The following is a 26440-nucleotide window of genomic DNA, read 5'->3' on the forward strand; positions in this document are numbered from 1 at the left end:
TGACTGAATTAATTGAAACTTCTATGGTGGTATCAAGGAGTGTTGAAGAGTGTGGTGCATTTACTGTAATCCATATGGATTTTCTTCATAAATCTCTCAAGTAGGAAAAGTAATTTTTTATGGAAATAAAATTTCTGTCATTTAAAATATATAAAATATATTTTTGATAGTGAATCCCAAATCAGTTAACAGTGAGGAACAGCATTGCAAGCTGTAGGAAGATACTGGGTCACCATGTAGACAGACATTTAATTAGGCCGGTATAGAAAGAAATGGACCTAAGCAGGAAAATGGGAATAATGTATATCAGCAAATATGTACGTGGTGGGCCAAAGGATTAAAGATAAAGATTAGTTTTATTTGTCACATGTAAATTGAAACTTACGGTGAAATGTGTTGAAGCATCTGCTTTTGTGCTCTACAGCTCTATGATAATGTCTTGAAAGACCCACATATGTAATGATTTAAGTTTTGTACACCACAATTGATTTGTACCTTGTTGGTAAGATTATTTTCAGGAAATAGATGGAATCAATGATTATCCTTTCTAAAAATGCAGGCTTGTATAATGTAAACTGTTCACTGAAACTGAAGGTACTGTAAATATTCACAAGGTCTAGCATTATATGTGGACAGTGAAACAGAGTTAACACTTAAGGTTCAAAGTTCAAAGCAATTTTTTTAAATCAATGTACATATATGTCACCACATACAACCCCGAGATTCATTTTCCTGTGGGCATGGTCATTAAGTCCATAACACATTTCAATGAAGTTGGGTGAACTTATCCCCATTGTTTCAAGAGCCTGATGGTTGAGAGGTAATAACTGTTCCTGATCCTGGTGGTATGAGTCCAAAGGCTCCTGCACCACCTTCTCAATGGCAACAGTGAGAAGAGAGCATTACCTGGATAGTGGGGGTGCCTGATGCTGGATTCCATAACGCTTTGTGTAGGTGTGCCCAGTGGTGAGGAGGGCTTTACCCGTGATGAACTGGGCCGTACCCATTACTTTTTGTAGGATTTTCCATTCAAAGGCATTGGTATTGCCATACCAGGCTGTGATGCAACCAATTAATATACTGTCTATTACACTTCTATAGAAGTTCGTCAGGGTTTTAGATGTTAGGCCAAATCTTCACAAACTCCTAAGGAAGGAGAGGAGCTGCCATGTTTTTTTGCAATTGCCCTTACATGCTGAATCTAATCTAATCTAATCTAATGCTGGGCCCAAGACAGGTCCTCCAAAATGTTAACACTGAGGAAGTTGAAGTTGCTAACCTTCTCCACCTCAGATCCCCCAATAAAGACTGGCTCATGGACCTCTGGTTTCTTCCTTCTGAAATCAATAATCAGTTTCTTGGTTTTGCTGACGTTATGGCACCACTCAGCCAAATTTTCACTCTCCCTCTTATCTGCCGATCCATCACCACTTTAGATTTGGCCTGTGACAGTGGTGTCATCAGCAAACTTGACTACGGCATTGGAGCTGTGCTTAGCCACACAATCATAAGTGTAAAGTGAGTAGAGCAGGGGTCTAAGCATACAGTCTTATGGTGCACCTAAAATAACGGCGATTGTGGAGAAGATATTGTTGCCAATCCAATCTGATTAGGGTCTGCAAGTGAGGAAATCAAGGATCCAATTGCAAAAGGATGTATTGAGGCTAAGGTCTTGAACTTATTGATTAGTTTTGAGGGAGTGATGGAATTGAACGTCGAGATTCAGTGGATACAGAGCATTCTGATGTATACATCTTTGCTAGGTCGATGTTCCAGGGTTGAATGAAGAGCCAATGAGATGGCATCTGCTGTGGACCTATTGCTCTAGTAGCTGATCCAAGTTATTTCTTAGGCAGGAGTTGGTATGTTTCTTCACCAACCTCTCAAAGCACTTCATTACTGTGGATATAATTGCTACTGGACAATAGTCATTGAGGCAGATTACCACGTTCTTCTTAGGCACTGGTATGAGTAAAATCTGCTTGATGTAGGTGGGTACCTCAGACTGGCAAAGTAAGACGTTGAAGACCTCAGTGAACCAGTCTGGCAAGGTACCTCGTCTGGGCTCTATGCTTTTTATGGGTTCACCGTCCTTGAAGGCTGCTCCCATGTTAGCCTCAAAGACTGAAAGCACAGGATCATCAGGGACTGTGAAACTTATGATGGTTCCTTCATGTTTTGACAGTCAAAGTGAGCATAGAAGGCATTGAACTGGTCTGGAAGTGAAGCCCTATTGTCACCTATGTTGCTTGGTTTAACTTCATTAGTAGTGATACCATTCAAGCCTTGCCACAACTATTAAGCATCCTTCGTTGATTCAAGTTTAGTCTGGAATAGCCACTTCGCCCGTGAGATGGCTTTCTGGAGATCATACCTGGACCTCTTGTAACTTCTTTGTTCACCAGACCTGAGTGCCTCTGATCTGACCCTCAGCAGATTACAGATTGAGAAGGATAATGACATTTTTGACAATGCAATGTCACTGACCTGAAACTCTAACTCTATTTCTGTCTCCACAAATGCTGTCAAGTTCATTGCATTTTGACACCCTGTTTCACAGAGCACAGGCCATAGGCACATAATCTGAAGTCATTTACTTCTGAGCTTTTGCCATCATGTTTTAAATCTAAACTGTCTGCAAGTAAACACAAATGATTATGTAAATGTATTCCTTGCTGGTTAACTTTTAGTAAAGAAACAGCTAGGTTCTGTCTGGTGATGGTCTATAGTCACACAGCTCAGATCAAGAACACAGTACCAAAAAACTACAACTAAATCCTGCTGCCTCAAAATGTTGTGCTATTTTGATACATCTGTTTCATTTTGCTGCATTTCCAAAACAAAAAATTGAAACTTTTAAACCAATTTTATTGGGCCAGGTTTAGAAATGCGAAGTAAGTTCTAAATGACGAGCATGAAGATTAACAAGGACTTTTAAAAATTCAACCATTAAAAGACTGTGCTTTCAAAGAGAAAGGTACTTAATAAAAGGGTACTTCTATCTAACGATGAAATATAGCATTGGAATATCATCTGCATCATGTACAATATGTAATTAATCTGAGATTGCATGCTAATGTGAAACAGCAACTCCTCAGTGCAGTGTCTTCAGAGTTTTAATTGTTCATCTGAGGTTCGTTTTGTGGATTATGTGGTTGCAAGAAAGATTTATTCATCCAGAACTTGACGCTGGAGACTTGCTTTGACAGCCTTAGTGCAATTATATTACTCAAAAGAACTGGCAGGATACCTAAGGATTTGAAGTATTAAAATTGAAGCCCTTGTCTGGAAATAGAGATTTTCATAACTTTTAATGGGCGTGTGATTAAATGTGACAATTGGTTTAGTTTATTTCTATGCACAGTTTAGAAGCACGGTGCCAATAGGTACATATGTACAGTTTTGTTTTACATTTGCCTACTGTAACCGAACCTAAATATCAGAAGTTCGAAGCCCACCTCAGGATTTTAGCTCATAATGTAGGTTGAAGCATTCATGTCCAGGCGACAGGATCTTAAAGGGAGAGGAGGAAGTGGAGATGGCCTTGATGTGGAAATTTAGATAGGTGAAGTTATAGCCACCAGTAGTAGGTAAAGAGAAGAAAGAAACAAAATATACAGGAAAGGAATTTGAAAGTTGAAGATGTGATGTTAGGCCAAGGAAGTTAACTGATAAAAGAGACTAGATTAGATTAGATTATGAAGACACGTAGTCCTCTTTTATTGTCATTTAGTAATGCATGCATTAAGAAATGATACAATATTTCCTCCGGTGTGATATCACAAAACACAGGACAGACCAACACTGAAAAAACTAACAAAACCACATAATTATAACATATAGTTACAACAGTGCAACAATACCATAACTTGATGAAGAAGTCCATGAGCTCAGTAAATGTTCAAAGCCTCTCAAATGTCCCACATCTCACGCAGACAGGAGAAGGAAGAAAAACTCTCCCCGCCATGCTGACCACAATCCGACTCTGAGTCATCCGAAAACTTCGAGCTCTGATCAGCTCTCCGACACCGAGTACTGAGCGCCATCTCTGTCCGAACGATTCGACCTCCTTCTCAGTCGCCAAAAGCAGGTAAGGCCGGGGACTTTGAGGCCTATCCTCCGAAAGATTCCCGACCACGCAGTAACGACAGCAGCGTACGAGCATTTCAGAAATTTCTCCAGATGTTCCTCTGTGCTTTCACGTCCATTCTCCATCAAATCAGAATTGTCCACGGCCCCTATTTAACAGATACGATATCATTTTTCACCGGAGGGCTGCGCACACGCAAGCGTGCCGCCATCTTCTCCTCCTGCCATTTCATATCATGAGATATTTAAGTACAAATTAAATTTGGTGGCATGAGAAAACCAGAAGCCAGTAGATTTTAGACATGCTGATGGAAAATGGAGGATTACCATGGAAGATTGGAGCAACTGGGTAAACAAATGATAAAAGCAGCAATGAGAATTTCAATGACAAGTAGGTGAAGAGGAGTGGAGGCAGAAAATGTAGCAAAGGTAGAAGATTGCAATCTTGGTGATGGAGCAATATATACCAGCAGCTCAGTTCTGGGTTGAACTGGGTATGAATGTCAAAATTAAAATAAAAGATAATTTATTACCAAAGTGTTTATATGTCACCATATGTTCCTTTCAGATTTTCTTTTAGGTATTTACAAGAAAACAAAGAAATGCAATAGAATTTATGAAAATATACATAAATAATACAACATGAATTATAGAATCCCTGAAAGTGAGTCAGTTCATAGTTGAGGTGAGTGAAGTTATCCACGCTGGTTCAGGAGCTTGATGGATGTATGGTAATCCATCCTAAATGCCGGAATTGGTGGTGGCTCTGAGGAGGGCTAAGGTACCAGTGACCCCTGTTTCCATCCAGGGCGTCAGTGTGGACATGGTGGAGGATTACAAGTACCTGGGGATATGAATTGACAATAAACTGGACTGGTCAAAGAACACTGAGGCTGTCTACAAGAAGGGTCAGAGCCGTCTCTATTTCCTGAGGAGACTGAGGTCCTTTAACATCTGTCGGATGATGCTGAGGATGTTCTACGAGTCTGTGGTGGCCAGTGCTATCATGTTTGCTGTTGTGTGCTGGGGCAGCAGGCTGAGGGTAGCAGACACCAACAGAGTCAACAAACTCATTCGTAAGGCCAGTGATGTTGTGGGGATGGAACTGGACTCTCTGATGTTGGTGTCTGAAAAGAGGATGCTGTCCAAGTTGTATGCCATCTTGGACAATGTCTCCCATCCATTACATAATGTACTGGTTGGGCACAGGAGTACATTCAGCCAGAGACTCATTCCACCGAGATGCAACACAGAGCGTCATAGGAAGTCATTCCTGCCTGTGGCCATCAAACTTTACAGCTCCTCCTTTGGAGGGTCAAATACTCTGAGCCAATAGGCTAGTCCTGGACTTATTTCCGTCTGGCATAATTTACATATTATTATTTAATTATTTATGGTTTTATATTGCTAAATTTATACTCTATTTTTGGTTGGTGCAAATGTAATGAAACCCAATTTCTCTCAGGATCAATAAAGTATGTCTATCTATCTATCTATAATAACTGTTGTTGAACCTGGTGGTATGGGACCTAAAGCACCTGTGCCACCTGCTGATGGTAATAAGCAAGAAGAGAGCCCAGCCTGGGTGGTGGGGGTTGTTGTGTGAATAATATTTCAGTAATATTTGAATAATAATGTAAATATATTGTTTGATTAAGCATTCCTTGTTTCTTTACATAATTTGTTACAGGTTATATGTAAAAGTATGTGAATGGCATATGTCATGCCACCACGTCAAAAGTGAACCCCTCACTAATGTAAAATGAAGTAGACACGTTTGCCACCGGTTCCCGTGTTTTGTTTTTTTTTTTCAGTTAGCTTTATGTTTTCGAGTTACAAAACATAATAGTGGTGAGAGTAAGTTTTAAGTCAATCTTGAGACGACAACTTATCTGTTGAAATGCAGCGAGACAGTCAAGTTAAAAAAAAGCATAGCGAGTTTTCTTCTTCAGAAGCTGAGAGAAATGGTTGAGTAAAAAACGACAGAAAACAAATGAAATTCATAGGTTAATAATCAGTGAGTACTAGATATTAATAATAATATTTTTAAAAAGCAGAAGTGGCTGCCTGCATTGGACACATTCAATTGCACAACGGGTGATGTATACTGAACAAATTGATCAGCATTTTGAAGCAAATGAAATAGCCAATAAAAAGCAAGTGTCAATGTTACACTTTGCAATAGATGGGAGAGCATACAGTTTGTTTCAAAGTTTGACTGCTCCAACCAAACCAGCTGGAATGAATTTTGCTGATATCATGATTGTAATGCAGGAACATTTAGAACCAAAGCCATTGTTGATTGCAGAATATTTTGGGTTTTATAGCAGAATCAAAAGGAAGGGAGTCCATTTCAGAATATGTGGCTGAATTGAAGAGATTGTCTAAGCATTGTCAGTTCAGTGATGGGCTTAATGATACACTGAGAGATCATTTATTTTGTGGAATCTCACAAGAAAGCATTCAAAATCAACTCCAAATGACACTTTCATGAAAAGAGCAGGCTGTGCCAGTAACCTGACTCTGTGTGTGTTTTTATAGGGTAGGGCACCTCTACAACTCACACTTCCAATCTCATCTAATTGATTGGAACAGCTGACTCCAAATTGATTTTGTAGAAGACATTACCCCAGAGATTCACATACTTTTCCAACAAATACATGTAATATTGAATCATTTTTCACAATAAATAAATGATCAAGTATAATGTTTTGTGTTATTACTTAATTGGGTTCTCTTTATCTAGTTTTAGGACTTACTTGAAGATCTGACCACATTTTAGGTCATATTTATGCATTGTGCAAAGATAACAGCAAGAGCACACCTTGCAATGCTGAAGGAGGTGAAAAAGAACTCAAGGGTAACAGCAAAATACCTGCAGAAATCTCTAGAACTTGCTAAATTCTCTGTTCATGTGTCCACTGTAAGAAAAACACTGAACAAGAATGGCATTCATGGAAGGACACCATGGAGGAAACCATTGCTCTCCAAAAAAAAAAAAAAATTGTTGCATGTTTCCAGTTTGCAAAAGACCACCTGGATGTTCTACAATGCTTCTGGGACAATGCCCTGTGGACAGATGAGACAAAAGTTGAACTTTTTGGCAGAAATGCACCTTGCCATGTTTGGAGGAAAAAGGGCATTACACACCAACACTAAAACCTCATCCCAACTGTGAAGCATGGTGGAAGAAGCATCATTGTTTGGGGCTGCTTTGCTCCCTCAGGGCCTGGACAAGCTTGCAATCGTTGAGGGAACAATGAATTCAAAATTGTATCAAGACATTTTACAGGAGAATGTGGCAGTCCATCACCTGAAGTTTAATAGAAGTTGCATAATGCACCAAGACAATGATCTGAAAGACAAGAGTAAATCAACAACAGAATGGTTTAAAAAAAAGCTAGTTGGTATTTTGGAATGACCGAGTCAAAGTCCTGACCTTAATCCTATAGAAATGTTGTGGAAAGACCTGAAGCAAACAGTTCATGCAAGGAAGCCCACCGACATCCCAGGATTAAAACAGTTTTGTAAGGAGGGGCAGGACTGATCAACAGTTAACGGAAACATTTGGCTGAGGTTATTGCTGTATGGGGTGGCGGGGGGGTCACACCAGTTACTGAAAGCAAAGGTTCACATACATTTTCCATCAAATACATGTAATATTGGAAAATTTTTCTCAATAAATAAATGAACAAGTATAATGCTTTTTGTGTTATTTATTTATTTGGGTTCTTTTTATCTAGTTTTAGGACTTCTGTGAAGATCTGATCACAATTTAGGTCATATTTATGTAGAAATAGAGAAAATTCTACAGGGTTCACAAACTTACTAGCATCACTGTACAGCAGACAAATGTGGGTTTAAAAAGCAAAACTTGCAGAAAATGCAACAAAGTAGGACACATACAAAGAGCATGTTGGGCCGATGCAAGTAAATGGACTGCACAGTTAAGAGAGAAAGATAGAAAGTCAAGCACAATTTCAAAAACAGCGCTAAACTGCATGCTGTTGACGAAAGATCTGATAATGATGAGTATGACACAGGACTATGTAGCTTTGAGATTTACAATGTGACAATTAAGAAGAGAAAAACAATATGGCTTACACTAGAACTGAATGGCAAATTAATTAAAATGGAATTGAACACTGGTCTGACTGTCTCAGTCATTCCACAAAACGATTTTCAATGACATTTCAAAGATACTAAACTGAAGTCTGCAGATAACCAACTAAGAAGTTATACTAGAGAAAAGATAACTCATGGGAATGCCATTCGCAACAGTGAAATACAACAACCAATAAACCACATTGAGTTTGTATATAATAAAACAGGAAGGACAGCATTGTGGGGGTGTGATTGGCTGAGACAACTACAACGTGATAGGAGAACAATCCACATGCCACATTTGCATGCCGCATCCCCTGCAACAGAGACAACAGAAAGCGCATTAAAAGTACCAGGTGATGCCACAGTAGTGTTCAAGGATGGCATTGGAAAACAGAAACATATCCAGGGTGAAATAGTGTTAAATGAAAACGCCACACCCATGTTTTACAAAGCCAGTCAGGTTCCTCATGCCAACCATGATAAAGAAGCTGGTGAGTTACATAGGTCACGTAAAGACAGAAGGAACTCTTTCAATGGTTGACTGGAGCCCATGTACAATGCCAGAAGTCCCAGTAGCCAAGAAGAATGGGTCTGTCAGAATCTCTGGTCATTTTAAGGTCACCATCAACCCAGTATTGAAACTGGCCTACAAAGTGGCCTACCTACAGATGGAGATGGATGAAGAGCCCAAAGTGATTCTCATCATAAACACTCACAAAGGGCTTTATTTCAGGATCACCTGCATTCTGGCAGAAAACTATGGACCAGGTTCTGTAAGGCTGCCCAGGCATTTTGAGTTAATCGGATGACTTCATTGTTATGGATGAGAATGATAAGGAACATTTTCAAAATCTCAAGACAGTATTAAAAAGATAATGGGCCCAGAGCATGATTCAACAAGAGTGAATTCTTTAAAGCAAGCATCACTTACTGTGGTCACACGATTGCTGCACAAGCAATACACAAGTGTGCTGAGAAACTTCAAGCAATGATGGATGCCCAAGGCCAAAGGACACGTCACAGTTGCATTAATTTTTAGATTTTTCAATTACTATATCCCTTGAACTCATTACTACAGATCAGGAAGGAATGACAATGGACAAAGTGTGAGGAGGCTTTCCAAAAGACAAAGGAAATGGTGACATTGGACATTATGATCTACGTAGTCCAGTGAAGCCTCCAGGAGGACCACCTTGTCATTGGATTTGGAGGCTTCAATGCCTCATTGACACAGAGAGCTATGTTGGCTGGAATCAGGGCTTTATGTTTTGGCATGGTAAAGTCACCTATGCCAAACATGTCAAAGGGTAGAGGCCAGACTAAGAGTGGTCCACCTGCCCTCCAGGTTGGAGGTTCAATGCAGAGCAAACAACTTTGACTGATAAACTGTTGGAAACAGCAAAGAAGAACTCTTCTACATCTGACTGTGATGGTATTCCTGAGTCTTCACCTGGGTCTTGCATGATTGACAGTGCTGAAAATTGAGAGGAAGCTACTGACAAAATGAAGGAAGCCCTGAATACTACACAGATGGAAGACCTTCACTGGTGCCCTAAATGCCAACGGTGTAACAGGCAGTAATTATGTGCAGTGGAGATTGTCTGTGACACCTTGCCATATGGTAAATGGACAGTCATGTCACTTGTTATGAATGATGGAAGTGAATGCCCCATAGCCTTTGCATCAGTTCTCTTGCCACTTCAGAGAAAAATTACACATGGATTGACAGAGAGGCCTTGAGTCTGGTTTGGGGTGTAAAATGTTTCAACCAGTAATTGTATTGGAGAGAATTTATCTTCATTACTGGTCGTCAACCATGAGTGTCCAATTGTAATTCACAGAAGGATGTTCCACTAATGGCAGTAGCATGAATGCAGAGATTGGCTGATTCTTGGAGGACACAATTACAACACTGAATTTAAGACTATGACCAATCATGGAGATGCTGATGTATTGTCCCATTTACCGTTAGGAAATGAAATACCAGGAAAATTTACAAAAAAGGACACCTCTTCTTCACATATTTTCCCCAACACAAATTGACAGTCTCCCCATGACAGCAGAGATGATCCAAAGGGAAACCAGAAGAGACCCTATACCATCTCAGGTATACACATGGCCACCAAAAATGGCTGGAATGTGCTGCATACGTTCCAGCTCCCCCATTTTTACCAGCAACAGGATGAACTTGCCCTTGATGGGGTTGACTTATGGGCAGAATGAAAGTTGTTATACCATCCAAGCTGAGAGCTGAAGTGTTGGTGGAGCTACTTACTGGTCATCTAGGCATGGTCAAAATGAAAGTGTTGGTTCAAAGCTTTGTCTGGTACCTGAGATAGAGCAGCACATCCAGCAGCTTTCCATGCACTGGTCGGGATGACAACATGTCCGCAGATGCCAAAAGCAGCACCTGTTCATCGTGGGAATGGCCTGCATTGCCCTGGCAGAGGATTCATGTGGATTTTGCTGGACCATTCTTGGTAGTAGTGGATGCAGCTACAAAGTGGCCAGAAGTGTTCCCAATAGCCTTTACTGCAGCCTTACAAATTGCTGATGTTTTGAGAGTCCTCTTCTAAAGAATTAGTGTTCTGGAACACTTAGTCAGCGTCAATGGGCCACAGTTTGTTTCAGAACAGTTTCAGTCATTCCTGAAAATGAATGGAATAAGCTATTTAACATCTGCACCATACCACCCAGCTACAAATGGCTTCCAGAAACGTTTGCTCAGATTCTAAAGAATGCACTGTGAGCAATGTCAGCAGAACACACTACACTGACACTGAATCAGAAGCTCACTAATTTCCTCCTCCCGTATTGCAGTGCAGCAGACTCCACAACCAACAACTCACCAGCTATGCTGTTCCTGGGTCATCCCTTGTACTCACACTAGAATGTCCCCAAACCCAATCTCAGAAGGAGTATACAGGACAAAAAGCTGAGACAAATTGAGGGCTCCTCAAACAAGGTTTGATGTTTCACTCCTGGACAGGCAGTCCTGATGAGGCACTACACAGGTGATCAAAAGTGGGTACCTGGAAAGATTAAGGACAGAACTGGGCCACTCTCCGACACAGTGGAGGTTACACCTGATGTCATCCAGAGACAACACATCAATTGGTTGAAGAGAACAGAGCCAATTGTTAGAGAAGAAAGGTATCCAAAGCTGTCAGAATCACTTCCTGCAGTCTCAGCATCATCTCCTACAATCACCATGGAGGAGACACCAGAACCTGAGATTATTTCACACCCACAAGTCTCACCTGCCACGCAGAGTGACTCCCCCCCGCCCCCCCCCCCCACCATCCTTGTTAGGAAAGATGTTATCCCACAAAATTAAAAATCATCCACAGCGATTAAATCTTTGGGCTTGAATGGGACTATTATAAATTTACCATCCTGTGGATGTCTATATCGTAGTTGTATTTCTAGTATAATGGAATGCTAAAAAGCAATAGAAAAGGAAGTTTTGCCTGCCAGTGGAATCCTGTTTAAGGTGACAGAAAGTACGTATTTCCAATACCACATAGTTTTATCACATCAGATTCTTGATCTCATACTGTGCAGGGGATCTTTTTGTGCTTTTGCAAATTTATGTAATGACTATTGCATTTTAAAAGTGTTTCAAGTAAACCCTTGTGAGCTATTGTCAAATGTACTTTATACATGTATTCCTCCAAAGAACCTACTTAGGACGATGGGTTTAGCTGCAATTTTTCCATCCCAGAGCAGTGACCTGAAATCTAATTGAGATGATGTATAGAAATTTCCCTGTTGAGCATGAGGCCCCTCACTGAAATCAGTTCTAATCCTACTGCTCTCTTTCATTCCTGCTGCTAGTTTACGTGGACATGCAGCACTGTACTGGTGCTAATTACAATGCCACTCCTGCAAGCTGAAGCACAGTGGCCTTGGGGAAGGGAAAATGGCAAACTAGTGCAGTAGTGGCATTCTTTGGAAATCGAGTCTGATGGAACTTGAGACATATGCTATAATGACATATTCCCAGTTCTTCAGCAATAAATTAACCGTATTTAAAAAAACATTTCTTTCAAAAGTACTAACTTCTTCCAGATCAAGAAATTATACAAGAGCTAGCAGCATTAACAGTTGTTAAGCAAATACACTAATTTAGTCTGGCACTTCAGTGAAAAGCTGCCTCGGCAGATATGCTGTCTGGCAGATGAGACATTGAGTTAAGTCTCCATCTGCCTTGTCAGGTGGATGTAAAAAAAAATCTGTCATCAGTTCTCCTGGCATCTGAAGGCACATTTATCCAGCAACTAACACCAGCAAAAACGGATTAATAGAAAATTGATCTTATTGCTGTCTGCGTAAATCCACTGACCACAAACTGGCTATTATGCCTGACTAGAAAGTGACTGTTAACACACTTCAAAATTAATTGCTGCCCGTGCCATTATTTTAAAGGTGCGTCAGTAGCTTTCCTTTGCAAAGACTTAATTCAAGGAATAGCACACTTCATATTATTTGATAACAAAAAATTGATGTTATCAACTGCATCACTTTACTATATAAATTCAACAATATTGAATATGTAGTCCTCTACAAAAGAGAAATGCATGTGTTTTGATCTTCTCATCATCAACTTCAGTTTTGTTGGAGAGAAATTAGAATTCACATCATTGCATGCATTTCACCACTAGGGGCAGTCCATTGCCACTGCTTGAGATTGTCTGATGAAATGAGGCAGCAAAAATTCACAGCTCATTGAAAACTGGCTTTCAGTGAGCACTTGTTCTTATGTTACTTACTGCCTACTAAAAGCAGAACTACATTTCAAGACATATGATTTGGTAATTGAAAGTGTAATCTGTGTGTATAAAGTGATATAGCAATATTATCAACTGGTAAGTGAGCAATGATTGATTTTGAATCCAAACCTTTTATCCAATCATTTAAGTGTATCTCCCATTTTCTATCACAGTACAATTCCATTCTCCGTGTTACAGCTTTTTTTAAATTTTGTATTTTCTCCTCCTACTCACTCCCTTCATCCAGAAGGTCTTCATTTTAAAATCATTTCTTTTGCAACATAGATTCATAGAGTAATGCAGCAGGAAACAGATCCTTTGACCCAGCTCATCCTTACCAACCACTGTGCTTACCAGGCTAATCCCATTTGCCTACATTTGGTCCATATCCCTATAACGCAACCCCTGCCTCCCCCCCGCCCCAATTCATGTACTTATCCAAACATGTTTTGAATGTTATTTTACATGTCTCTACCACAATTTCTGTTAGCTCATTCCATTTTCTGCAGTATCCTTTGTGTGAAAACATAGCCCCTGATGTCCCTTTTAAATCTTTCACCTCTCCCCTTAAACCTGTGTCTTCTTGCTTTTCTTTTGCTAGGAAAAAGTGCATTCCATTCACCCCAGTGATACCTGTTCTGATTTAATTCAACTTGACAAAGTCACCCCTCAATCTGCTACACTCCAAGGAATAGCATCCTAATCTGTCTAACCTCTCAAGATCAGTGCCTTGAGACCTTTTAAATCTGCTTTGCACTCTGTCCTGTGTAATGATTTTTTTTCCTATATCACAATGACCAAAACTGTATACGGTACTCCAAGGGCAGTCTCTCCAACATCTTGTACAACTGTAATATAACATCCCAACTCCTAATTTCAATGCCCTGACTGATGAAGGGCAGTGTGACAAACACTGTCTTCACCAGTTCAACTACCTGGATACTGCTTTTAGCAAAACATGTACTTACATAAGAACATAAGAAATAGGAGCAGGAGTAGGCCATCTGGCCCGTCAAGCCTGCTCTGCCATTCAATAAGATCATGGCTGGCCTGGCCATGGCCTCATCTCCATCTACCCGTCTTTTTCCCCACAACCTTTAATACCCCTATCATTACTTGTACTCTAAGGTCTCTCTGTTTCACAGTAATCTCCAGGATCTGACCATTCACTGTGTATGTCCTATCCTAATTTGACTTACCACCATCTATCTATGCAGGTCTCCTCCTTTTGCTGTAGCAACTTTACATCCATCTGTCTACCTTCCAAGGAGTCTCTTAGTCTTTTATTATATTTGACTACTGCTGGGAGTCTCTGCCCCAAGACCACCCATAATTGGTTAGAGACATTCAGAATGGAATGAGAGCCTTGATCATATCTGTACTCAGACACCCCGCACAGGCAACGTGTTACCTCACAAATTACTTCACCCTGTCCCACTAGACACCTTCAGCCCTGTCTGAGGAAGCATCATTCATCACCCCTGAGCCCATAAAATGTAAATGGAAGCAATTTTCCCTCAGTTCTCAAGGATCTCCAAAAAGCAAATCTGTTCTGAGGTAAAGGAACCCTTAGGGGCAAGTGATCAAAATATGATTGAATTTAACTTGAAATTTGAGAATGAGGAGTAAAGTTGGATGTATCAATGTTGCAGTGGAGTAAAGGGAATTACAGAAGCATAAGAGAGGAGATGGCCGAAATTGATTGGAGAACAACACTGGCATGAATGTGGGCAGAGCCTGCAATGGCTGGAATGTCTGGAAGCAATTTGGAAGGCACAGGATATATGCATCTCAAAGAGGAAGAAGTATTCTGAAGGAAAGATAACCCAACCGCGGCTAACAAGAGAAGTTAAAGCCAACATAAAAGCCAAAAAGAGGGCATATAATAGAGCAAAAATTAGTAAGAAGTTAGTTGGGAAGCTTTCAAATACCAACAGAAGGCAACTAAAAAAGGTAGATATGGAATACGAAAGTAAGATAGCCAATGATATTATAGAAGATACCAAAGGTTTCTTCAGATACATAAAATGAAAAAGAGAGGCAAGAGTGGATATTGGACCACTGGAAATGATGCTGGAGAGGTAGTAATGGGCAACAACAAAATGGCGGGCAAACTGTATAAGTATTTTACATCAGTCTAGCAGTATGGTGGAAGTTCCAGGTGTCTGGGGTCATGAATGTGTGAAATTACCATAAATAGAGAGAAGGTTCTTGGGAAACTGAAAGGTCTGAAGGTAGGTAAGTCACTTCAATTAGATGGTGTACACCCCAGAGTTCTGAAAGAGGTGACTGAAGAGATTGTGGAGGCAGTAGTAATGATCTTTGAAGAATCTCTGGATTTTAGGATGGTTTCGGAAGATTGGAAAATTGTAAATGTCACTTCATACTTCAAGAAGGGAGAGAGGAGGAAGAAAGGAAACTATAGGCCAGTTGGTCTGACCTCAGTGGTTGGGAAGATGTTGAAGCCAATCATTAAGGATGAGGTTTCAGGATACTGGGAGGCACATGATAAAATAGGCCATAATCGGCATGGTTTCATTAAGGGAACAGCATGCCTGACAAATCTGTTGGAATTATTTAAAGAAATAACAAGCAGGGTAGACAAAAGAGAATTGGTTGATGTTATGCATTTGCATTTTCAGAAGGCCTTTGACAAGATACCACACATGAGGCTGTTTAACAAGCTACTAGCCCATGGTATTATAGGAAAGATTCTAGCATGGATAAAGCAGTGGCTGATTGGCAGGAGGCAACAATTGGGAATAAAGGGTGCCTTTTCTGGCTGTTTGCCAGTGACTAGTGGTGTTCCACAGGGGTCTGTGTTGGGTCTGATTTTTTTTTACCTTATATGTCATTGATTTGGATAATGGAGTTGATAGCTTTGTTGCAAAGTTTGCAGACGATATGAAGATAGGTGGAGGGGCAGGTAGTTTGGAGCAAGTAGAGGCTACAGAAGGACTTAGACATAACAGGAGAATGGGCAAAAAAGTGACAGATGGAGATGAACAGAGATTTCTTAAGCCAGAGAGTGGTGAATCTGTTGAATTCTTTGCCAGAGGCTGCTTCTGGTCAAGTCTTTATGTATATTTAAGGCAGAGGCTGATATATTTTTGGTTGATCAGGGCATGAAGGGATACGGGTAGAAGGCAGGAGACTGGGGCTGAGAGGAAAATTGGATCAGCCATGATGAAATGGCAGAGCAGACACGACTGGCCAAATGATCTAATTCTGCTCCTATATTTTACAGTCCTATGATCTATTCTACATTTTCTTTGCTTTTATCCAGTGTGTCTTAGAGGTTTACAGAAGCTGACAAATCCAGACTTTCATTACTTCCTTTCAACCACAAAAACAATGACATGTTGGTTTGTTTACAAAAATACAAATCCCTGGAAATCTGAAATAAAACAAAAAAAAAATCTGGAAACACAGAACTGGTCTGGTAACAAACACATACAGGATGCTGGAGGGGATCAACAGGTCAGGCAGCATCTATGGAGAGGAACAAAAAGAAGATATTTTGAGTTGAGGCCCTTCATCAGGACTGGAAAAAAAGGGGGAAGAAGCCAGACTAAGAAGGTAGGGAAAGAGAAGGTATGCATGGAGTGATATGTGAAGCCAGTTGAGGAAGGTAGGTGAGTAGGGGAGGGAGGATGAAGTGAGAAGCATGGAAGGCTGGTAACATCTATGAAAGGAGAAACAGTTAACACTTAGGGCCTTAGACAATGCTGAGGAGCAGAGAGACCTCAGAGTTTAAGTCCATGAAAGTCGCAATACAGGCAGACAATATGATTAGGAAGACCTATGGGATGCTAGCTTTCATTAGTCAGGGCATTGAATAAAGAAGTAGGAAGGTTATGTTCCAACTTTATTCAACTCTGGTCAGAGCTCAGTTGGAATATGGCAAGACCAAGTTCAGTTTACTGTCACTCATCCGTACACATGTATACCGCAAAAGAAATCAATGATCCTCCAGACCAATGTGTACAACACAATACATATAACTCAAACACGTAACTTAACAGTTAATAAGGTGCATTTATGACACAGAAAGTAAACCGTGCTCCTCGTGCTTCTGCTTCATACATGGTGATACCTGGGTGGTGGCAGAGACTTCAATCATCTTACAGCCTCGAAGAGGATGCTGTTTCCCATCCTAACTATTTCTGTCTTAATGCTGTGGTACAGTCTGCCCGGTGGTAACAGGTCAAAGAGATTGTTGGATGATTGGGAGGGATCATTGACGGTGCTAAGCCCACTGTTTGGTCGATTTAAGCACCTGGCCAGATTGGAAAGATCAGGGTGTCAGGGCTGGAGGAGAGGGATGGGATGCCATTCAGCTCGTTGCTCACAAGTTTTACTCGTCTCTGTACTGAACTGAGTCTGTGGCCTGCAATTAATGGGTTCCTGAATCAGCTATGACTGTCCTTGTTGCTGTGGCCTCACTTTTGTTAACTTCAGATCTGAATATTATTTGCTTATTTTTACTGTATGGACGACTTGCTTTCTTTCTGCACATTGAAAGTTTGATGGTCTTCTTTTTGAATGGGTTCTATTGAGTTTCTATGTTTTGTGGCTGCCTGCAAGGAGACAAATCTCAAGGTTCTATATAGTATGCATACTTTGATAATAAATGCACTTTGACTTTTGAAGAGAAACTTTTGGTACCAAAGTACAGGAAAGATATGATAGCTGCGAAGAAGGTGCAGATGAGATTCACCAAGTGTTGCCTGGAATGGAATAGTTCAGTATTGAGCAGAGACTTGAAAGGCTGGTTATTTTCTCCCAGAGCAAAGGAAGTTAAGAGAAATCATGATCCAGGTATGTAAAATTATGAGGGATCTTAATAGAATACAGGAAAATTTCCCCATATCAGAGGTAGGTAAAACTGGGGATATATGTTTAGGACATGGAGGAAGAGATTCATGAGGAATATAATGGGGCTTTTCCTCACCCAGAGACCGTGGAAATACTTAGAATTCACTGCTTTGATTACTGACAGCATTTAATAATTATCTAGATTAGCACTTACATCACTTAAGCATAGAAGGCTATGGACTAAGTGCTGGATTATGTGAATAATAGGGGAAGTGTAGCCACTGGTTGCATCAAAGAACCTAAACCTAGCATTTCTTGTGTTTTTTTGTTGTTAGCTCTAACTAACAAAACAAGAAGGCTGCTATGCTGAATGTCAAAGCCTCAATACAGTATAAGCTACTGGATACATCTAAGTTACTTAATTATAAATTAATAGTGTGCTTTTTCTGTGTCCTATATTCAGTTTTAATCACCTTAGTTTTTGAAAGAGCATTTTCAAACCAATCTCCTCAGATGGAAAGAATGCAAGGAGCTTGCAGAATGCAGCTGACAAGACCGGAACTTGGAAACTTCACCAAAGTCTATCGAAGTTAATCAATGGCGGGGTCCTCTGCATGTGCCTTGTTGTTTTGGCTTGTTCTAGAACAAATTATCTGCATATGCAGACCACAAAATTGTTGACGTATTTGTGACAAAAGTCCTACAAGCAATATTGGTGGAAATATACTTCAGTTTGCATTGGTGTGCTGTTTCAAGTTGATAATAGTCTAGAAGTTTCTTGGATCTCTTCCCAATCTTTATCTTTGCATTTTCTTTGCTGGAAGTTACCATGTCAGTGTTTCAGGTAACAAATTGATATGGATGGAATTCTAGTTGGCCAACAGAAACAAGGAGGTAGGCATAAATGGGCTACCAGCAAGTAGGCAAGATAAATAAGCAGTGTACCACCAGGAGCCTCAGCTTTTAACAACTGGTAGAAATGGCATGGATGAAGACATCAAAGCTGCAGCATCATAACTTCATGGACATAGGGTTGACACCAATTGCAGATAACATCAGTGTGAAGTTTGCATTTTCTCTCTATGTCCAGTTGGGTTTCTGTTGGATGCTCGTTTCCTCCTATTTTAGAAAGACAAACTGCTGGGTGAAATGACCACTATAAATTATCCCTTGGTGGCAATATGTGATCAATGATTTAAAGGGGAATTGATGGGCATGTGAAAGGATATTTGTTATTACTTACTTAGCGATACAGCATGGAGTCGGCCCTTCCAGCACTTCGAGCCATGATGCCCTAGCAACCATACCAATGCCAATTAACCCTAACAAGTTAAATTTCAAGAGCAAACTCAAGTTTAAATATCATTCAACCATACATGAATATCCATGAATACAGCCAAAATGAAACATCGTTCCTCCCGGGCCAAAGTGCAAAACACTGTACCCACAGGCATTCACGGCACAAGGCACCCATAGCAGTGAAATCTAGTCACACAATAAAAAGTCCAAGTCCCCGAGTCCATGAATGTTGTAGCAGTCTGTAGTCAAACACAATACATCTTGTGTTTTGCTGAGCGAAAACTGGAGGGGACACTGACTCCAGCCTATGCATCGCATCACTCCACCTCTGGCACTCCGGTCAAATGCACCGATTCCAGCGCCTCTCTCCTGGGTGGCTACAAACAGGCAACACTGCGACTTGAGGCCTAGTCCTTGCTATGACCAAGACCATGCAGCTGATTAGTAACCTAATCACGGGACAATTCACAGTGGCCTATTAACCTACGCAGTACATCTCAGGACAGTGGGAGGAAACCAGAGCACTAGGGAAAACCCATGTATTCCATGGGGAGGACATACAGAAACTCCTTACAGAATGACACAGGAATTGAACTGAACTCCAGAATGTCCTGAGCTGTAATAGCATTGCACTATCTGCTAGCTACCTTGCACCCCTACTATATGTTGTAGGACTATAGAGAAAATAGTGTGGGGTTAATGGCACTGATGGAAGATGTATTTTGAGAGCCTGCATTACCCAACAGTCTGAATGGTGTATTTCAGTGTCCTAAGTTTGTATGGTTGTTAAATTGGCTGCTGACTTAAAGACAGAGTGGAAACAGAAGGATGCATATGTCCTAGTGTATGATTTGCAAAATGCAAGTACTATAATCAGTAAAACTGATAGAATATAATTATTTTTTGCAACAGGAATGGATGGAAAAGTAGTGAGGATATGTTTCAGAGTTATAGGACATTTGTGAGAAGACATACGTCTAGGTCACTCTACACAGTACTGGTATCGTCAATTAAGAAATGCTCTAAAACATTGAAAACAGTTCAGGGAGAGATTAATGGACAACCTTTTGAATAGGGAACCTTATGAGGAAAGGCTCAAAAGGCAAGCCTTGTATCTGTTGAAGTTTAGAAAATTAAGAGGGGATGGGTAAGACCCTGAAAGATCTTAATTTGGTGTTTCCTTTTGTGGAAAGATCTGGAATTGAGGGTCACTGTTTAAAGATAAGGAGTCAGTTATTTAGTTCAGATGAGGCAAAAAATTTGCTCTGAGCATTTTTCTTTCAGAAAAATTTGTCCAAATATTTTTAAAGCAAAAGTAGATGGCTGTCTGATAAGCAAGAGAGTGGGAGGGGGGGAGTTATCACAGGACGAATGTGGAATTGATATTATCAGGTTATCGATAATCTGATTTAATGGCAGAGCAGGTCTGACAGGCCAGATGTCATACTCCATTTTGTAATTTGTATGTTCATATGTAACTATCTTTGTAAGCTTCTACACGTGTAAATAGACTTTGTGTAGCAATTTGATTAAATTATTGTAGAATAGATGATTACCATGGACAACATTTTTACTAAAATAATGAAGTCATTTTCTAGATTTATATTATTTATCTCCCATTCTAGAATAAAAGTTAGATCGTTTCCAAATATTCTACCTTTACCTGAATATGACCTTATATTTTTTACAGCTGCACAACAAGTGTGCATCCCACATGAAACCGGAATGTGACTTTGGGCCACTGAAAGATCATATCTTACCCCCAGCTTCGATTTGTCCCATCGTATTGGTAAGTCACCTGATATTTTAAAATCAGCCAAGCACGGTAAATTTTCTTGTCTGCATTTTAGCAAATAACCAAGTTACTTGCTGGCTCATGAGCTTGATCATTTAAGATGTATTCGTTTGCAGTATGTAGATGTGTTGACCATGCCAGCATTTGTTGCTCATCTGTAATCACCTCAGAAGCGCAGAAGCAGTGATACGTCAATCATGTTGGTTGGTCTGGAGAAATACAGATACTACATTCGGTGGGGATGGCAGATTCCCTACCCTGAAGATAGTAGTGCACCAGATGGACTTTAAAAAAAACAGTTTGGGCTTTCATGAGACTAGATTCTTTTATTTTCACTTCAAGGTTTTATTCAGTTTTATGAATTCACATTTTCCTGATGTCATGATGGGTTTAAAACTTTCAACTTTAGCTGCGTGTTCACTAAATTAAGCTACAGTATCCTGCAATTAATTTCATTTACATAGTGAAGACTTGTACCTTAATGCTGAATGGTGAGGATAGTTTTCAGTATAAAGAGACTGTAATCAGGTGAATTCATTGATTCCAAGCTTACAAATGAGAGTTGTATTTAAGTTGTATTTATTTATGTAATATATTCCTGGATTACACTGGGGCAATAGTCTGAATTATCTGTATGATGTTCTATTCATTATGATGCACCTTGGGAATTTAGGCGTATGTTCTGTATATTCTCCTATGTTTTATGCCTGGGAAAACTCTTTGGAACATTGGATGAAATGTGGAATACTGATGCTCTGCTGCTGGGATGGGATGGGAGTGGGGAAGGATATTTTTGTTTTCTTTAGTGGACGATCATGGGTCATGAAGTGCTTTTTCACAAAAATCTGAAGCATGCTTCAGAAAGCTATGCAGTCATTACATTCATTTGGACCAGAGATTGATAGACTTTTAATTATTAAGGGAATTAAGCTTTAAACGTTAGCCACGATGAATGGCAGACCAGCCCTGAGGGATCAAATGACCAGCTCCTGTCTCTATATCTTGTGGTCGAGTATTTTGAATTCATCCCCATCCAGTTACTTAATTCTGATGAAATTTATTAGTTCTAATTCATACAACTCTAAATTTTCATTAGAATCTGGCTTTGCTAATAATTCATTACTCACTAGTTTGAATTCATTAGTGCGACATAATAGTTGAAATTTAGCCTTTGCTTATATTTTTATTCTAACACTTTTTCATCTCTGGTTAAATTAATCTTTATTCTGAAGATGTGTAAAAAGAAGCTGTGGTATTGCATAATGTCTTCTCTTTTAGCCATCTCGTTCCTCCAGATTTTGGCCAGCAAAACTGACCAACATTCACAAATATCTTCTCCTCTTCCTTTAAAACTCACAACTGTGAATTTTGTTAGCATCTACTCAGGATTCATATTTCTACCTGGGAGGCTGACTCAATTATAGTATTAACTTACTGCACATGAGACGGTATTGAGTTTGCTGACTGCGAAGTTCAAAAATCAAACAAAGATTTAAACCTATCTGGTATAGATAGCTATGAGTACCCTCACTGAAGGGAAGTTATATTGTAGCCATCTACTCTTAAAATGCTGGTTCACTTCCCTATTTAACATCGGCAGTGAGATTATCTGCCAATGCACAAATTGAGTGGTGTGAACCCCCCCCCCCCACCAAGGAGGAAATATTTCCAGTTAACTAAGAAATTTAAATATCAGTCATTTATTTTTAGTCATACACATTTAAATCCAGACAAAGTTCTTGAAACGTATTTAAAACTCACAGAGGTTTTATTATGTTCTGTAATTAAAATGTATAGAAACTAATTGAAAGGAAAACAAGAGAGCTGGGGATGCACGTCTAAGCTTGTTTTTACTTTAAGCAAGCTGCACGCATCTGACGTGGTAGCATTGCGATGTATCAATTTACATATCTTTACATATAACCTGCAGTGAATTACTTAAATAAACAAGAACTTTTAATCAAACAATATCATAAGAATATTACTGAAATGTTAAATATGATCTAGACTTGGGTATTTACACAAGATATTGCTTAGACAGATCATTGTTTGACCTGAGACGCTTTGCTGCAAAGACCAAAACGTTGAGGAGGCTCATCACTGAAGCCCTATTTGCTGATGACAGTGCCCTCATGGCCCACCAGGAGAACCACCTGCAGACGGTTGTCGACAAGTTCTCCGCAGCCTCGAAGCTGTTCGGCCTGACAATCAGCCTCGGTAAGACAGAGGTTCTCCTACAACCTGCACCAAACAGTCACCCTCCTCAGCCATGCATCACCATTGACGGCACTGTCCTGAAGAATGTGGAGAGCTTCAAGTACCTAGGAAGCACCATCTCCAGTGACGGATCCCTTGACAAAGAGATCATAGCAAGGACCCAGAATGCCAGCCAGGTACTCGGGAAACTATGTGTCAAAGCTCTGGAGCACAAGGACATTCAGCTTTCAACCAAGATCAAGGTGTACAAGGCTGTGGTCCTCACCTCTCTCCTGTACGGCTGCTAAACCTGGACCCTGTACTGCAGGCACATCAAACAACTGGAGCAGTTTCACGTGTGCTCTCTGCGGTCGATCATGAGGATTCGATGGCAGGACCAAATCACCAACCAGGAAGTCCTTGACAGAGCCAACAGCACAAGTGTCGAGGCAAGGATACTCCAGGCCCAGACTGGCCATGTAATCTGCATGGGTGAAACAAGAATCCCCAGGCAGCTGCTCTACGGTGAGCTTGAGCATGGCAGTCGCAATCAGGGCCGCCCCAAAAAAATATTCAAAGACAATCTGAAATTTTACATCAAATGGGCAGACCTCCAGCCTCGACAACTTGATGAGTCTGCAGCCGACAGGGCTGCGTGGCACGCCCTGACCAGAAAAGCTGCACCTGACTTTGAGGATGACCGAAATCAGCGCCTTGCAGCAGCATGAGACCGACGCCGCAAAGCTGTGTATGCACCTGTTCTAACAACCGCCATTCCATGTCCAACCTGCAATCGCATGTGTGTCTCAGCCTGCGGCCTCCGAAGCCACATGCGTATACACCGATGACTGCACAATGTTTAGTCTGCCTCGGACTCCGAGAGACAACAACCACCCAAATACACAACACTCCTCTCTGCTTTGCTCTAAAGTCCAACTCAATTTAGAATGCATCTCAACTCAAATATGTAGTGTCTTGCTGTCTGGTCAGTTATATATAACTATACAGTTATATATAACTATACATAGTATTCACGTCAACCATACACACAATATACTATATAGTACAACTGCTATACAGACATCCACAGCATAGTCAATTTTTTTAATCTGAAAATTTAACTGCTGTGGAGGCTTTCTTACTCTTGCGGGATAACGTCTTTCTTGACAGGTGGCAGGGGGAGGGGTGTCGCTCTGATTGGCAGGTGAGATTTGTTGGCTGTGAAAACAATCTCAGATTCTGGGGCCTCCTCTGTAGTAGTTGTAGGAGTTGACTCTGAGAATGCAGCTCTGGACAACTCTCTTCTCCTTTTCTCAGCTTTTCTCTCTGGATCTACATTGATCCTTACCTCTTCTTGTCTTTTTTTTCTTGCCTTCCTTTTCCTCCTTCTAGTTTCTTGTGAGTATCTCTGAATTTGCGAATTCCTTAGGAAATTAAGTCTTGTTTATCCTCTTCCACTTCCCTAGCACTTTTGTCACCCTTCTCTTTCTTTTCCGTTTTCTTCTTTCAAGGATGTTCATCTTGATCATGGGAAGGTGCATTTATTTCACTAGAGTATTCTTTTATTAATCCTTCTGTTGCTCCTTTTATGATCTGATATCTCCTCTTAGTTTCCTCATCCACAATATCATCTGATGAATCTTATGTTTTAGTATCTCCATTGACTCCTTTCTTTCTTGGCTCTTCCTTTCATCTAACTGGGCTTTGGTCTTTACATGCAGCTTTTTGTCTCCCAATTGAAGCTAATGCAATAATCTTCATGCATACAGAACAGTTTCTGGTTCTTTATACTCACAAAAATTGAATACTTGCAACTTTCCTGAAGCTTTTTGAACTCTCTTCCAGCTTAAAACCAAGCCAGATTTTGCAAATAACTGCATGATTAACATATCAGAAGCTTTCTCAGGTATGTTACCTACAAAAACTGTTGTAGTTGGCCCACTGCTTTCATCACTTTCATATTCCTCTCAACAACATGTTCCTTCCTTGGTCCAATACGCTTTCCAACTAGAGGCCCCATGGTTGGCACCAACACCAGTTTGTCCTCTGTTGGGCAATGGTTCATGGTGTACTGCATGGAGACAGTTGTGGCATCATCCAGTACCTTTCTTAATTCACTTACAGTTGACTCTATTACAGGGGGTGTGGCATGCAAATAGTGGATGAATCTTCAATTAAGTTGTAGTTCCCTCAGCCAATTACACCCCCAATAATGCTGACCCTCCTTATTTTTTAAAGAAGATACAAGCCCAATGTGGTTTGTTGGTTATAGTATTTCACTGTTACAAATGTAATTCCCACAGGAGTTATCTTTTCTCCAGTATAACTTGTTAGTTGGAATCTGCAGGCTTCAGTTCAGTATCTTTGAAATGACATTTAAACCCAATGTATGGAATGTTTGAAGTAGCCAAGCCAGTGTCCAATTCTGTTCTGGTGAAAACTATATTGCTTGTCTATTGCTAGTTTTCACATTGTAAACCTTAAGGTTACCCAGTCTCATCATTATCAGATTTTTCATCAACAGCATGCAGATTAGTGCTCTTGAAACTGAAACTTGACTTTGTTTTATCTTTTTCTCTTTCCAGTGCAATCAATTTATTTTTGTCTGCCTGACATACTCTTTATATGTGTCTTACTTTATTACATCTTCTGTAAGTTTGTTCGGCCAGGCTTTTCTGTTTCGATCTTGCAATCTTGTTCACACTCACTTTCATTCCTGACTACAACCCAATTGTATCCCTGTCCACTGTTTCCATTGATACTACAATTTCAACTGCTCTTGAAATGTAAGTTGTGCTTCAGTTATGACCCATACTAATTGTTTTTCAATGCATCATTAAATGCATCTCTAACTGACAATGCTTGGATAATTTGTTCAATTCAGCCACAAAAGCTGATATGGAATCCCCTTCCTTTTGGTTCCACTTATGAGACTTAAAGCATTCTGCAATCAACAATGGCTGCAGTTCTAAATGTACCTGTTTTATTTTCACGATATCAGCAAAGCTCATTTTGGCTAGCTTTCTTGGAGCAGTTAAATTTCTAAGCAAACTATATGCCTTTAAAGATAAATGCACTCAGCAAGATCGACACTCTCTTCTCATTGGCTTTTTCATTTGCTTCAATATATATTGCTCAATTAGCTCAGTCTACATGAGCTAGTTGTCTGTTGAGCAATCAAGCACGTTAATCTTTCCGGTGTGGTTGGACCTTTCTGCTCTTTTTTTTATGATTCTTATTACTCAGTATTAACTGTGTTATTATTTTAGAGGGTCTGTTCTAGGACCAGCACATAAGTGCAATTACAAAGAAAGCACCACAGTGCCTCTACTTCCTTAGCAGCTTGTGAACACTCGGCATGATA

The 26440-nt window shown here is 40.2% G+C and overlaps 1 protein-coding gene across 3 annotated transcripts in view; it reads left to right on the forward strand.

Annotated features, from left to right (window-relative positions):
- dgkb (diacylglycerol kinase, beta) overlaps positions 1 to 26440 on the forward strand; it is a 738504-nt gene that overhangs the window by 253584 nt on the left and 458480 nt on the right. For all 3 annotated transcript variants that reach the window (XM_072251979.1, XM_072251978.1, XM_072251977.1), the window contains one exon: positions 20776 to 20874. In XM_072251979.1, coding sequence (XP_072108080.1) covers positions 20776 to 20874 — 99 coding nt within the window. The remainder of the gene's footprint in view (positions 1 to 20775; positions 20875 to 26440) is intronic.

This window comes from Mobula birostris, chromosome 3 (assembly GCF_030028105.1).
Source record: "Mobula birostris isolate sMobBir1 chromosome 3, sMobBir1.hap1, whole genome shotgun sequence".
Classification (NCBI taxonomy): domain Eukaryota; kingdom Metazoa; phylum Chordata; class Chondrichthyes; order Myliobatiformes; family Myliobatidae; genus Mobula; species Mobula birostris.